Here is a 14,600-nt window from a genome sequence, read left to right as displayed (position 1 = left end):
TTACCTGAGCGCATATGTCAGAGATGTTTTTTAATGGTCTATTACATCGTTATTTTTGCAATAATCAAGGTGGCTCCTGCATATACCGACTAAAAGTAGAAAACATTGAAATTTAAATATGCCGTAGTTGCACGTTCTATCTATCAGTGCACGAAATTTTTTATTCGGTCGCCGATAAAATAAAAGACAGAAAAAATGTTAAAGTTATACTTTTTAACGTGGGCTAATTGCATATTTGATAGGATGCTCCATGTTTTGTCTGTGTAACGAAACGTAGGGGAGACCGGGTACGGTTGTCACACGGGTAAGTTGTCACAAGAGTTATAATAGAAAAACTATCGCGCACGAGCACCTAGCAATAGTCATAAGAATGCAGGGGCACATTACCGTACGCTCCGCGAACCACTAGTTGGCTACGACATGGCGTAAGGAGAGGACAGGTAGTGACCTGTTTTGAAGTGCTCAAAGTAAATTTTAGCGACGAACTATTCATCACGTAAGTACATGATTATTTGTTTAACTTTAAATTCTTTTGAATACTTTCGAAGTACATATTCAGTACTGCAATAATTTAACATAAAATTCGTTGATATCTGGATATTTTAATGACCTTTGTTGGGGCTAGAAATTTTTACTGTTCGGGTTCAGTTGTCACAGACCACTTGGAGCTATTGATATGTTAAAAAATATGTAAAATATTATAAACAAAGTGGTTTTATTAAAATAATTTAGAAAATTAGCATGAGAGAAGTAGTTTTTTTAATTTCGGTAAATTAATTGATTTTAGCAATCAAACTACTACGTTAAATTAACAGGGTTACATGAAGATAACTCACTGTATTTAACAAGAAGTATAAACTTTGTTTTATACTAGACCAATTTTCATTTCGTAAATCAGTTGCATCTGTAACAATCAACCCTAAGTACAGTGACAACCATCCCTAAAGCAGGGTAAGGTGTTACAAATTTACTTTCGTACTTAACATTAATTTCCCCTTAACTGGTTATTACACATATCTGGCTATGTGTCTTATGAAGTGATGTAGTAATTATTTAAATTGCTTTAAAAAAATCATCCAAAGCACTTTTAAGAAAAAAAAGTGGCTTTCAACCCCGGTCTCCCCTATCTATTTTTATGGTACTTGATAAGGACCTGAACTAGAGATGTGTGTGTATGTACTTAAAAAATTTATGACAAAGAAAGTAGAGAGATACCGGTAAATATTAAAAAACGGATTTAACGTCCAGTTTGTAAAAGCACTTGAGCGTAATGAGTAAGTTACTCGTCGGATTAAGTCCCTGGATAAATCTTGGAGAAATCTCTATGATCGCTGGCGCGTTGATCACAGTTTATCGCCGAGCTTTCGTCCGAATCAGTTACATGTTTCAGGCCGGACCGCGAACTAATTAATTCCAACGTACCAGCGCGTAAACCTGGATTCATAGCCTGTGGAGAGGACGCATAAATTCGGGTAGAGCGGTGGTAAAATTCCCCTCCCCGTTCATTCCGTTTCGAGGACTGTACTTGGCCGAACTTTGATGGTTACGAGGCACAGGCTTAGCGGAGACCTCCGTCCCGAAACGTAATTTTCAGGCACTTTATTGCGGTACGCGAAAGTCTATCAAACGTTGGTACTCTCGAACACGATGAAGGTCGCCCTCGTAGAGCCGCCTACGAAAATTCCCCTTCAATGTTACGGGCAGGAAAGAAAGAATGCGTAAAAACATGTGGATATCAATTAAGTTGAAATGCGTACTGCAATTAAAATTAACTAACAAGCGCTGCAGTAGCGATCAGTTTGACAACCATGCATCCATTTATGATAGATTTGATGAAAAATTTAGCATGGCCATTTTCAATTTTGCATGCAATATGTGTGCACGGCATAGTTTTATATTCTGCTCGATAATTGATTGCGCATTCTACAAAAACTGCATTCTTTCATAAAAATTCGATATTACTTATTTCCATAATAAATTATCGCGTTAATATTTTTTCGAATTTTTCTCCGCTGTTTTCCTCAATTTACAAGAAAATGGCATTGCATACTAAAATATAAAAAATACATTGCAAAAATTTCGTGTATTATTTTCTGGAAAGGCATCTCTTATAGTACGTAAGAACTTAAATGAAATATTCATAGTGAATTAAGGGAACATCTATTTACAACGTCTTCTCACAAACGTGTTTGGATTCTATTTACCACAAAATTGTCTCTTTGGATTTAACGCCATTTGCTTCTTAATCCAGAACTTCGTGCTGCAAATTGCTGCGCGTAATGGCCGTAACGCGTTGCGAACCGGAGCTGGTTTGGTGCAAAGTGTCCTTCGCCAGTTTCGAGGACCCGAGACCGAACCTCCTCCGACCGGGCCCGTTCGAGCGGAATTGATATCCCCGCCCCCCCCACCCCCACCCCTCGAAATCAGCTTCGTAACGAAATACCGGGTAGCTGCGGGCAAGCACGTAGGACCGCCTAGCAGATAGCCGAATCTCAGGGAACGGATAGGACAGAGGGCGTCGACACACCTTCGAGTAGGACACCCTTCGTGAAAGGGTGAAGGGCACTGAAGAGGTGCGATCGATGCATGCAGAGTTTCCTCCAGCAAGACCGTCGAGGGAGCTGTTTTATTTCCGGTCGCTCGATCAGTAGCGCTCCGGTCTTTTCGCGAAACTATTACGCGGTGGAGAGACGCGCAAGAGGCGACAAGGATGCCGAAGAGACAGCGGGGTGGCGGCCAGGGGGGACAGAAACAAAAAAAAGGCGCGTGTCTGTTTTTGTACCTGTGTGCCGTCGCGGCGACGGGGGCGTTTCCGCATGCAAGAGATAGGACGTGCACCGCAATCTGAACGAAATCTCCAAACCCAATTTCCTGGACAGACAGACGGACGGACGGACGGACGGACGAACGAGCTGGCGCGAAGCAAATCGTGGACCGCTCGCGGTACCGACAACATCGATCTGGGTACACCGGGACCGGATGCGGCTTTAATAATGCATCGCCGTGACTTCGCGCGGAAGAACGCGTGCGCCGCGTCTTATCGGTCGGGACGTTCGAGTTCGCTTAAATCACGCGCGAGTGTAAAATATGGTGCAAATCTTAGATAAGAATAATTGGAGGAGTTCGCGGGGAGAACAACTTAATGCCGACTAAATTCTTTCTTATCTTCGATTTTCTGACTTGTATTATGCTCAATATTAATATATTATTTCCTGAAAAATGCTCTTCAAATTTACAGAAATAATAAATTACCAGGGTAATTTTTGTATCGCGATAACGTAATTGATTCTACCGTCTTCGGACGTAAAGCGGCAGTGACCTCGAACTCTTTCTAAAGATATGAATACGTTAGAAATAAAGATGCAATTTCCAAATAAAATTTTATGCTGATAAAGACTGCTATAAATCGAGTAGAAATAGTTCATGAAAATGAGACAAAATACATGAATCACCATTGAATAATTAAAATGCTGAATTTACAAAAAATATTCCAAAATGCTGAAGGCTACAGATAAATGGGCTCGCAGGTCGTCATCCGATGTGATTTTTAATAAAGCAGCAACTACTTGTTTGCCAAAATGCTCAACTGTCCGCTCGACATTTGCGAGCAATATTCGATTTCACGAGTGGTCGGCAAATATCTTCTCGCATATTTGGATACACGCGTTACTCCGCTATTACATTACCCGGCGTCCATTGTAACTCGAATATCGTAATTGAATGTCATGCGTTCGGCATTTTAAGGTATAATTGTTAACCGTTTGCTCATTTTTACCGATGACAAATCAACTTTTTTTGAGATTCGTGCGGTTAAAATTATTAGAAATCGAAAGAGTGTGTGTATTCACATATACGTATATATAAAAATATATATAATAGTAATGATAATAATAATAATAATAATAACAATAACTAAAAAGTAAATTAAAGTTTCGATTAAATTTATGTTTACGGAACCATAGTTGTACATTACATAATTGGCTATTTCGCGCGGGTAATAAAATATTATATACGCATTATCCCATTGTTGTTTATATAATAATTACACCTCATTAATTATGGTATTTATATAAAATAATTGACAGGGGCATCACTGCCAGTTGACACAAATGTGACTGTTTTATTGGATGCAATTTTGTTTTAATAATTCTGTTTAGTAAGTACCGTGGCTCGTTCAATGACCGATCGGATAACGTGGGTCAAAGTAATTTTAGATCTGACGTTCGCTTAGAAACTGTCAATCAGACAATTTTGACGAGCGTATTATTCGACGCGAGAGCGGAGCTAATTTATTATGCAATGTTAACCTATTGAAGCGGAATCGCTTAAGTGACGGGAAAACTTTATCTTTAGCCACCAAATGTAATCTGCTATCTGTCCAATTGGCAGATTCTAAAATTAATTCAATTGGACAATAATTAACGAGTTTATCGTTAACTGCAGTAACGCTCCGCAATCACGGTTGAAGAGTTATATTTACGCTTGCAATAATGAATGCATAATGCGATTAATTTTACTAAACCAGAATATTATTGTATACATATCAAGATATTGACAAACAGTAGAATAAAAATATACCAAATAAGTTGGAGTAATTTTGTTGGCACATTGTGTCTCAGACTTAACGTTTGATCAATTAAAAATCGATTGATTTTTAACAGAAATTTAATTGCACTCTCTATATGTTCCTCAGGTAAAAGTTATGCTGAGGGTGTCGCCCGGGGACGGAGGTAGCTTCTTCAATGCGGATAAGCGCAAGAAGCAAGTTACATTAGTGGACCCAGCATCTGGGCAATCTTCATCGGCAGAAGATCGACGGCCTACCGTGGCGGCGCCGAAGATGTTCGCTTTCGACGCCATCTTCACCGAGGAAGACTCTCAGGTAAGATATAGATAGATAAGATTAAATGCGGGAAAACATCTCCGATTATTTATTATTATGTTAAACGGATTGAGAGAACAATTAATTATGCTCAGATTATAAGTTTGATAGAGTATACCAGCAGTCGCGATAGAAAGAGATTTACAGAAGCGTTTGACTTCGCATTACTTTTGCCCGTAACATTGATCGAAAAATTTGGATTTCAACCTTTTAACGTGTACTCCAACGTTAACAATTTAATTTCAATGCGAGCATGAATCTCGCATATTCTCCGCTCTATGCGCGCACTCGGCACGGATACCCATTCAAAAAAGTACCTGAAATACTTTGCCGTGAGATTAAATCGACAGCGAACGGAGCTTAATTTCTGCCATTCACAGTACTCCGTTAACGTTTTAAATTTCAAATGGCACTCAAGCGCGGCGCAACGAACAAAGCGGCACTTATAACGAGCGCGTTTAAGATCGCTCAATAGTCGGGAGAATCCGCACGCGCACGCGAGAGAGAAAGACGGGGATCTTGAGTCAATGATGTCTCCGTCAGCCAGCTGTTCCGGAGTAGTAAGTAGCAACAGTCCTCAATGCTACTTCATACTTGAAGACTCTCTCCTTCGCTCGCTCGATTTGTTCTCACTCCGGAAAATTCTCTCCCCCAGCTTGATTCTTCGAAGGCCGCTAGCCGGCTCGATTCTTTGGAATTCGTGAGAAGGAGAGCGCTAGTTGGAGAGAAAATTCGAGGAAGTTTACGAGGAATAAAAGAGAGGGAGAGAGTCACGGAGTGTGGGCAGGGGAGAGGAGAAGGAGAAGAAGAAGGAGGAGGAGGAGGAGGAGAGCCCTAGAACATGTACGTGCTCCGCCGAGGTCTTACGTCGGTAGTGGAAACGTAAGAGACGTCCCTGCCGGGCGCATAACTAAACTAATTTCCCGACCTCTAAACTCCACCTCTGACAGGAAAATCCATCCCTCCAGGCGAATGTTGCTCTTTGCCTGTGACTTCCCCGTTTGCTACCGAGCGAGCCGAGCCCTGCCAACAGCGTCCTCGGGACACTTTATCGTGTTATCATACGGGCGGAATACTTTCCTGTATTCCTCTCATCTTCGAATCAGGCAGAGTACATTTCTGTCTTTACGATTTTAAATCAAAATTCGTCATTTTTTTTTTAAGGATATTCCTAATTGATTTGGACAGACGTGTTTTCATCTACATATACGGGTGCATTTTTGCGATATATTAAATGCGCTACTAACGCAGCGTCCAATTAGTCAAAGATTTCTTATTGTTCCCTGGATTATTTCGGCAATCGTTGCTCGTCGCATTGAAAATTCTTGCGGAGGTCTTCTCGGCATATCGGGGATCCCGACGAATTGTATTATACGACCTTGATGGATGGCGCCGCTGAAGCAAATATCGCTGGAGATCGTAAGCCGCAGCACGACGTTATATACACATATTGAGATATTTCGGTACTCCTGAGGGACATTATTGAGCGTCGGATTCAAATGAGCCCGGAGCTACTGGATATTCCTAAGTCCCTCCCTCGCTCTTCGCTCGAACAACCTCTCTCTCTCTCTCTCTACCTCTCCGTTCCCGCAACCGTGTACCCTCCGGTACTCCAGAGAGACTGTCCTGCCTACACTTTCCTCGCTTCCCTCTTTCTTTCACATGCCAAGCCCTCTTTTTCTCTTAGCGCGTTTCCCTCGTCCCGGCTGTGTTTAGGAGAACCATAGAAACCAATCGATTGATTCGATCAAATGTCCGTCGGCCAGGGCGATTGTCATTGAAAGACACAATAGATTCTTTCTCCTCTCCCTTCCTCCCTTTCTGTCCTTCCCCCCTTTCTCTCTTCGCGATCCATCGAACTGGTTGCGAATCAGTTGGGCTTTTGGGGGTGAGTTCCATGGGGGATGAAAGAACCGAATTCGAAAGAGCGAGTCCCAGCGTCCAGCGCGACTTTTCGTCCTTTCCGATTGGCCGTCAAACACACTCTCGCTCGAATATTTTAAAGACCACCGAGTCGCGCCGCTATTCCATCGAGCAACCTACAATCGTTTATCATCAAACTGGCGATCTCTTTGACGTTTTTGTAGACTCGCGAGGATCGATGGTGCCGATCTCCGCCCTTCGAAAGTTCCCGCTATCGACACCGGGCCTCTAGCAACCGACAATTGAGATCGTAACAACGAAGTCTTCTTTTTAATGCCAAGTGAACACACAGACAATACTAATTGTCGCAATAAAAATGAATCAAGTGATTTTTATTTATCACGATTCATACCCAGTAATTTCGATGCAACAAAAATAAATAATGATCCGTAAAAAGTACAATGTAAAAAAACGGAATTTGACGTAAAACACTTTTAGAAAAATAAAATAGACCGTTTTAATATTTCGTTCAAATAAGCACTGCTCGTGTGTATAAAGACAGATCTAAAGTATTATGGAAATATGACATTTCCACATCATTCTCCTATTGACAAGCAAAATGATCATGACAGCAGGTGGACGTTTATCAATGATGTCCCTCAATCGGCGACGGTAATTTTAGTAGTGACATAATCTGGTTGATACGCTATATTTGCGCGTTGCATCGAACGACATTTCCATAAATACATCCCGCGGGCAAGTGACGTCTATATATTTGAGCTGCAAATTAACAAGAATGTCCGCCGGCTAAAGAAAATACGATTAATCGAAATTATAGTCGAACTGTTTGCGAAGAGCAAGCCACAGGCGCAATTTCAATTATTAACACTTCAACCAGTTAAACATTAATAGAATCTGCAACGACGGTAGTGTAAATTCTATCGGTGGATTATTTGATAAAGTCCACGATAAACTTTGATAAAGCTTCAGATTGATTTAAAAGTTGTTACAGGTCTATATTTCCAACTTGGAGGAAATCGAGAAAATACGCGAGCGAGAAGCGATATTGCAAAACGTATATCAGATAACCAAGTTTATCTCTTCGAACAGGAAATAATGGGAAGAGACAGAAGGAAGCGCGGCAGAATCCTTTTGAAGATCGTTCTCGAGCGCGCAATTTGTGCGAAACTTTCTTTTCGCGTATTCGATCACGTGGACAAACCCGGCTTGAAAGTATAGCGAACAATTTATTGGAAAGAATACACGGCGAAGCGGAAAACTCACAGTCTGTGTTTCTCGACGGTGCGCAAGTGATATCACGCTTTTCAAAACGACTTTGTCGTTTGAAAAACGATGTCCGAGGGAGCTATCTTTAATAATAAGAGAGTCCACGGGACGAGTCCAGTTAATATTTCAGAAGCCTGCAAATTGACCTCCGCGCTTCTAAACTTAAGCGCAGCTTCCACGAGTATCGTTGATCACATAGCACTTTAATTTATCTACTTACTGTTAGTCGAGCGTCACGGACTTGTTCAAATACACATTAGAAAACTACTTGAAAAACGTTTCTTATAATTTCAAGAAAGATAATATTTCTTATAATATTCCCCCACACAAAGCGCACTTTTGTCAATAACGCGTGTGCAAACTTTATATAATTTAATAAATGCAGTTTATCTTCATCGCCATAAGACAGCAAACGACGCAACGCATATACCGAAGCCACGTGGAAACTGAGCCTACTACTTGAGTGTTAACAATGAGCTGCCAATAGGCAGACCGCGCGAACGAAACCCGGCCGCGAATCAATCGACATCCATCTCAATTATGCGCGTCATACGCGCAAACAGCCACGCATTCGGCGTGCACATATGCGGCCGCGTATATCGCCATGTGCGTGCCCGGCCGACAATTCCAAGCCGGCCGGCGATCCAGCCAGGACAATGCATCTCGACCAGAATAATTCACCGCGGCCATTATAGCCGCGGCAGGACAAGGGCTTTATTATTGACTTACGACTAATAGTCACGCTGTGGATTACGTACGCGTGTGTGCGTTTCTGTGTGCGTATCTGTGCCCGTGTGTGTACGCAGCGCACACAGCCGATATGTGTGCACGTCACCGATCTATTGCTCATTTGCCGGGATATGCTGATTGAACGAGCCGCCCGGCGAGACCTATGAGCCTGCGATACCTTGGCTTCCTGACTCCCGCGGGAATTCAGTCGCCTCACAAAAACGAATCATCGATTGGTGTCAAGTCTCCCGCTTTGCAACTTTCGAATCGGAAGAATAACGTTAAGCCAACACAAAATTACTTTTGAAAACGTTTTCACATTTTTTTATGTTAAAAAGGAATAGAACGTTTATGTATTCTTTGTTCCGTACTATACAAGTTGAGTAATTTCTATCAATCCACAACACAGAGGAGAGTCCTCTATTATGAGAGAGATTTCTAATATGGGATAGCAATAATCAAGCTTTTTTGTCGACATTAACCGGCCAGTGTTTTAATACAGAAAATGTAGTGCAAAAAAAATTACCTCAGTCAGGGTTTGAACCTGGCCTTCCCTTCTCTCTAGGCGGGCGTATCACCAATTCGACCACTGAGGCACGTAAAGAGATTTCTATGTATGAGATAGCAGGTTTTCAACACCTAAATGCAATCACAAATCTTTTCTCGCAACGATTACACAATCTGACAAGAAATTTTCCACTAAACAGATTTCGCTCCAAGGACAATAAATTCACGATGGAATCAACCGATGATGCCTGTTAATTTAACGGAAACCCCGCTATCCCATATTAGGATCCTATCTCACAATATGAGACGCCTCTACTGTATAGATTGTTAATGTCCGAATCTACCGGCTTTTAAAATTCCTTTCCGCAAATATAAAATATAGGAGATATCCTATATTCGCCAATAAGTATAGTCGGCGTGGGGCTCGTCACTACCGTCCTCGAGCAAATGTACGATAATCTATAAACCCATCACACGGTTTCGTGGCCGAGGTATCCCGCCTTCGTATTCTGCTCCGCGCTCCTTACCCCCTAGCCCATACTGCTCGGCCAGTTATCCGTCGTATCCTCTCGAATGACGTATTTCCATATTACAGCGGGATTAATTTGCGCCGTAGCGCGACCGAGTGTTAAGCAATGCTGATGAAGTTTGACAGGTGCCAGCCGAACGGTGGCGAGGACGAGCGGACAGTCGTTGCACCTCGCTGCACCTATAGATGCTCGCCCCATGACAGACCACGGCAAACTATGGTTATTTCCGTCCTTACGGAATAAACTTAGACACAATGTGCATCGCATGATGATGCGCAAAATTAAAGCCTGTGACATAATCATGTAAGATTTTTCAACGAATTGCCTTGAGATTTAGTTCTTTCAATCTCTTCGGTCGGAAATTCTCCGGTCGATTTGAAATATGGTCGTTCTTTAATAAAAATTCAAACATTTATATCCTAGATTTCGCTTCTTCAATTACGAATTAGACTCAAATTACAAAAAGAATATTTTATAACCACACCGGGTTAACGGGGATTGTTAGATGACGGTTTTTGTAAAGCGATGGATAAATCGGACGTTTTTTGCGGAAATCGGATATCATCGATAGAATAGGCGCCAAAAAAAAGAGAGAAAAAAGGGGCGAGGGACAAATTTGAAGGATAAAGAGAGGCGGGGAGGAGTCTCGCAGTTTCGATTTTGCATCGCTCAGGCAGACACCGGGATTTCCCGAATGCTCTTTTGATCCGGCAAGCCACTCCTGCCCCGTGCAGGGGTTAGAGGATAACACGATCAGGGCAGAGGGGCGAGAATTCGGTAGACCAGAGGATAATGCTAGAAAAGGAGGGGAGTGAGGGAGGGGGGCTCTCACTCATTCGCTCCCTTGGCGCCAATGACGCCAATCTCCCGTGTAAATCGCGACATATTTCACGACATCGCGCAGTGGAAGGGCGCGAGCCAACGCTCCACCACCCTTTCTCGCCCGTTCGCCAGCCCCCCGCGTCTCTTCTCTGTCGTGCACCATTTTGCGGATCCGAAGGTGGATGAAAAGTTTTCCGAGTTGTTATCCCGGGAGTTATCACGCCGCGCGGTGACGACGAGTCGAAAATTCCACGATGTAAATGCGATCGCCGTTTGAGCGGCCGAACGGATTTCGCTTACTCGCGCAGACCGGGGCTTCCTTCGAATTTATCGGCTACCATTTGGCAAACTGCTCCGGAAATTTGTCAACTTCGAAAAGATTTTTACCAAGCGCGCGTGCTCATTATTAATGATTGTACTTTACAAGCTTACAGATTTAATGGCTTGCTACAGCACGATGAAATTAAATAATTTTGCGTTCATTTTCATTTTCGTGTTTCACGTTTTCATTAGATTTAACGATGCAGTCGATTAACGTTGCACCTCCATGAGGTTTGCTTAGCAACTATTTTTCGATCGCCAGCGAAAATGATTTGTAAATAGGTTAAAATAAATCATAGTGTGCCGAGCAGGAAGTGTGTATCGCTATGCAATTTTTGGAATTACCCACTCGTAAATTCCGACGAGGGTACTTCCTGTACATGAGCGTGTGTTTCGCACGTTTTACCACCCCATCCCCTCTATTCTAGCTTACAATCGCTAACCGTTCGTGTTTCGTCGCGCGTATACGAGGGCGAAAAGCATCCCCTCAGGACTGTTTATTTTTTATACGGTTTTCATCGGACAACGTCGTCGCGATAGACCCGTGCGTCCACATGCAAATGCGACGTCTTACTGCTCATTCAAAAATACTGTAATACTATTCCGCAACTTGCTACGATACTTACGAGTGTTGCGATAAGCAAAAGGCTAATAAAATCATCGTGAGACAGTTTATTGCAAGAAAAAGCGTTTGATTTACAGATTTCCAATAATTATATTCAAATATAAAATAATAATGTTTATTTTAACTGTCAACTATCGTAACTGAATTTAAATGAGAGAAACAATTTAAATAAATATATTTAATGAGATCGATTTGAGTCTAACAAAGTGCTCGTTACAAAAATTTTAGACTTGAAATTGTAGTTAGAAAATGGATTAAATTTAGTAAAATAAATTACTTTATGTCACAAACATTGACGGTAAGTAGATATTGTTAAACAAGATATTAAAGAGTTATCGTTTTTAATCGAGTATTAGGGGACAAATTGCAGCTGCACAAGTTAAATGCAAAACCCAGGGTTGGGAAGTAACTCGTTACTTGTAACGAAGTTACAGATACAGTTACTTCTTTTTGGCAACTCTAACTTAACTTCGTTACTTTTTCTCCATCTGTAACTGTAACTTAACTCAGTTACATTTGTTCGATAACTAGTAACTAATTTAATAGTTACATTAATAGTTACTTTATATATTTTTTAAACCTTCACTTAACCGCATAGACCTTGTCTTTGCGTATAAGCGCCTCCCTAAAAGCACAATTCATTGGCTGTACATTGGCTAACATTGGTTAAACATTGGTTATGTTGGCAGTGAATTGGCCAATATTTCCCCAATATAACACCAATATTGGTTATAAAATAAATGCAAATAAACTACTGGTATTGTACCTAGATGATTATTTAATATTTGATTGATTGTATTAGCAAGATTGCCCAATAAAATTGTAATATTGAGTATAAAATAAATGCTAATGTAACGCCGATGTTACGTATCAATAATTGCACGGTACTGTGTTTACATTGAAAGTGCATTGCAAAAATATGAGGCCCTCCACCACCCCCGCCAATTTCGATCGGCGGTCCTCTTTTCTTTACAATAATCATTTTCTTTTGACATTTTTATCATTATTATATTTTCATCACAATTAATTTTATAATTCATTACAATATAAAACATGTAGCTATATCTACTCTCTAAAAGTCACTCAGTGGATTATTACAGAAAACAGTGAATATCTACTGATTCACAGTTACAAGTATACCACTGAATAATTCAATAGTTATGATCGTTTTCAGTAATAATTCACTGATTGGCTTTTAGAGAGTAATATGTAACATCCTTTATAAATGTGTAAACAAAAAATCGTATTGTAAATGCGCAAATGAAAATCTATCACATAAAAGATTATTTTAGACTAACTTAAAATTTTATACAATAGAAAAGTTAATCTAAAGAGGCCCTCCGCCGCCCCCGCTGATTCCAATCAGCGGTTCTCTTTTCTTTACAATACGATTTTTAACATTTTTATTATTTATCTTTCTTCATACAATTTACAAAACATTCAATGTTATAAAAGAGATCATTATACAATACAAATTAAAAAATATAATGTAAAATATAATTAGATACGAACTATATATGATATTTTTTAAATGAAATTGCACATGAAAATTCGGTCTGCGTACAATTACCTACCCGTATTCCGATTTATAGACCTACCTACCCGTATTTCAACATAATGAACCTACAAATCTTGAATTAACCGCGACGCGATTTTTTAGGGGTTTGACTTAGAGTTTAACGCGACCGCGGGATTTAATAGGGGTTTCACTCTCGCACATATGCGAGAATGTATGTATATAGAAGCATAACCCACCCAAATTGTAACACATCAAAAGAAATTAAAGTATACATCGTACAGCACCTTACTTAGGTACTCCATCAGAGTGGCCAATATGACCACTTACCTCGTCGTATTTAGTCCTTCGGTGGGCCAGATTGGACATACCTTTCGTTGCTCCCGGCCATACAATCTGGTCATTTTGACCAGAGATCAGGAAGGAAGAAAACTCCTTCCATAGTCGGTTATCGTCACCGACAAATATTTCGTACGGTTCGAATATACGAGTGTCGATCGTATCGCAAAATGCACGACCACGAGAGGTTAATTAAAGGAGAAAATTAATTCAAAAAAACTGTATGTACGAATCAAATTTAATTTTACTTCCGTTACTTATTTAAAAATATTGACCATCTCTTCGAAACTTGATTTTTGAATTCGAAATTCAAGTACATATAGAAAAAAAATTTACTTCGCGTTTGAGTGATTTTAATCAACTTCCTCGATAAAATAAAATTTATAATATAGATAAAATTAAATAATTAATAATTTATTGAAAAATTTTCTTGAAAATCCGATCGCGAAAACCGACCGCGTAAACCGACCGCGAAGATGCGTGTAATTGTGCATGTCGTTCATGCGATACGCATCTTGACAATACATATTATACAATCAAATCAAATATAGAAAATATGAAAAATAAATGGATAGGTTACAAAAGATTTGCTCGACAAATACAGTAAGACTATATTTGCCAAGCCATATTTTGTGTAATTTTTGCAACAACTCAAGATGGAAAGTGAATTCAACATATCGTAATATGAGCAATAGAGTTTTATCAGATTAAAAGAATGTAAAAGAAAATTAAAGGCCCTGCTGCAGAAAAGAATGAATCCCAGATCTTCCGGATTACCTCCGATAGCGGTCATTTCGGCTGGGAGTTAACGACGATCGTTTCTCAAATCATGCAATCTCGTATATTTTCAGTTTTATTGAAATAAAAATTATTATTCCATTATTAGTGTTAATGGGAGAATATTTATGGAGAAGAATATATACATAAAATCTTCTCTTCTTTTTTTGTTAATTTCGCGAATCGACGTCGCGCCCTCGTGCCGAAACCATTGCTTCCGGGGACCCGTGACAAAGAAAACCAGGGATTAACTCTGGTTATCCAACAAGGTCTTTAATCTTCACGGGAAAAGGAAAATTTAAACCAATTCAAAGGTCAAGGTCCTCGCTGCAAGAAAGAATGAATCCCAGATCTTCCGGATTACCTCCGATAGCGATCATTTTGGCAGGGAGTTAACGACGA

General features: G+C 40.4%; 1 protein-coding gene across 1 annotated transcript in view; it reads left to right on the top strand.

Moving 5' to 3' along the window:
• LOC105568484 (kinesin-like protein CG14535) overlaps nt 1-14,600 on the top strand; it is a 137,246-nt gene that overhangs the window by 84,165 nt on the left and 38,481 nt on the right. The window contains exon 2 of the mRNA XM_012024191.1: nt 4,694-4,882. Within this exon, the coding sequence (XP_011879581.1) occupies nt 4,703-4,882 (180 nt within the window). The 5' untranslated portion in view covers nt 4,694-4,702. The remainder of the gene's footprint in view (nt 1-4,693; nt 4,883-14,600) is intronic.

Source organism: Vollenhovia emeryi, unplaced genomic scaffold (genome assembly GCF_000949405.1).
Source record: "Vollenhovia emeryi isolate VEMERY1.0 unplaced genomic scaffold, V.emery_V1.0 DF939129.1, whole genome shotgun sequence".
NCBI lineage: Eukaryota > Metazoa > Arthropoda > Insecta > Hymenoptera > Formicidae > Vollenhovia > Vollenhovia emeryi.
Note: the sequence above shows the minus strand (reverse complement) of the source record. Positions and strands in the feature narration are given on the sequence as shown.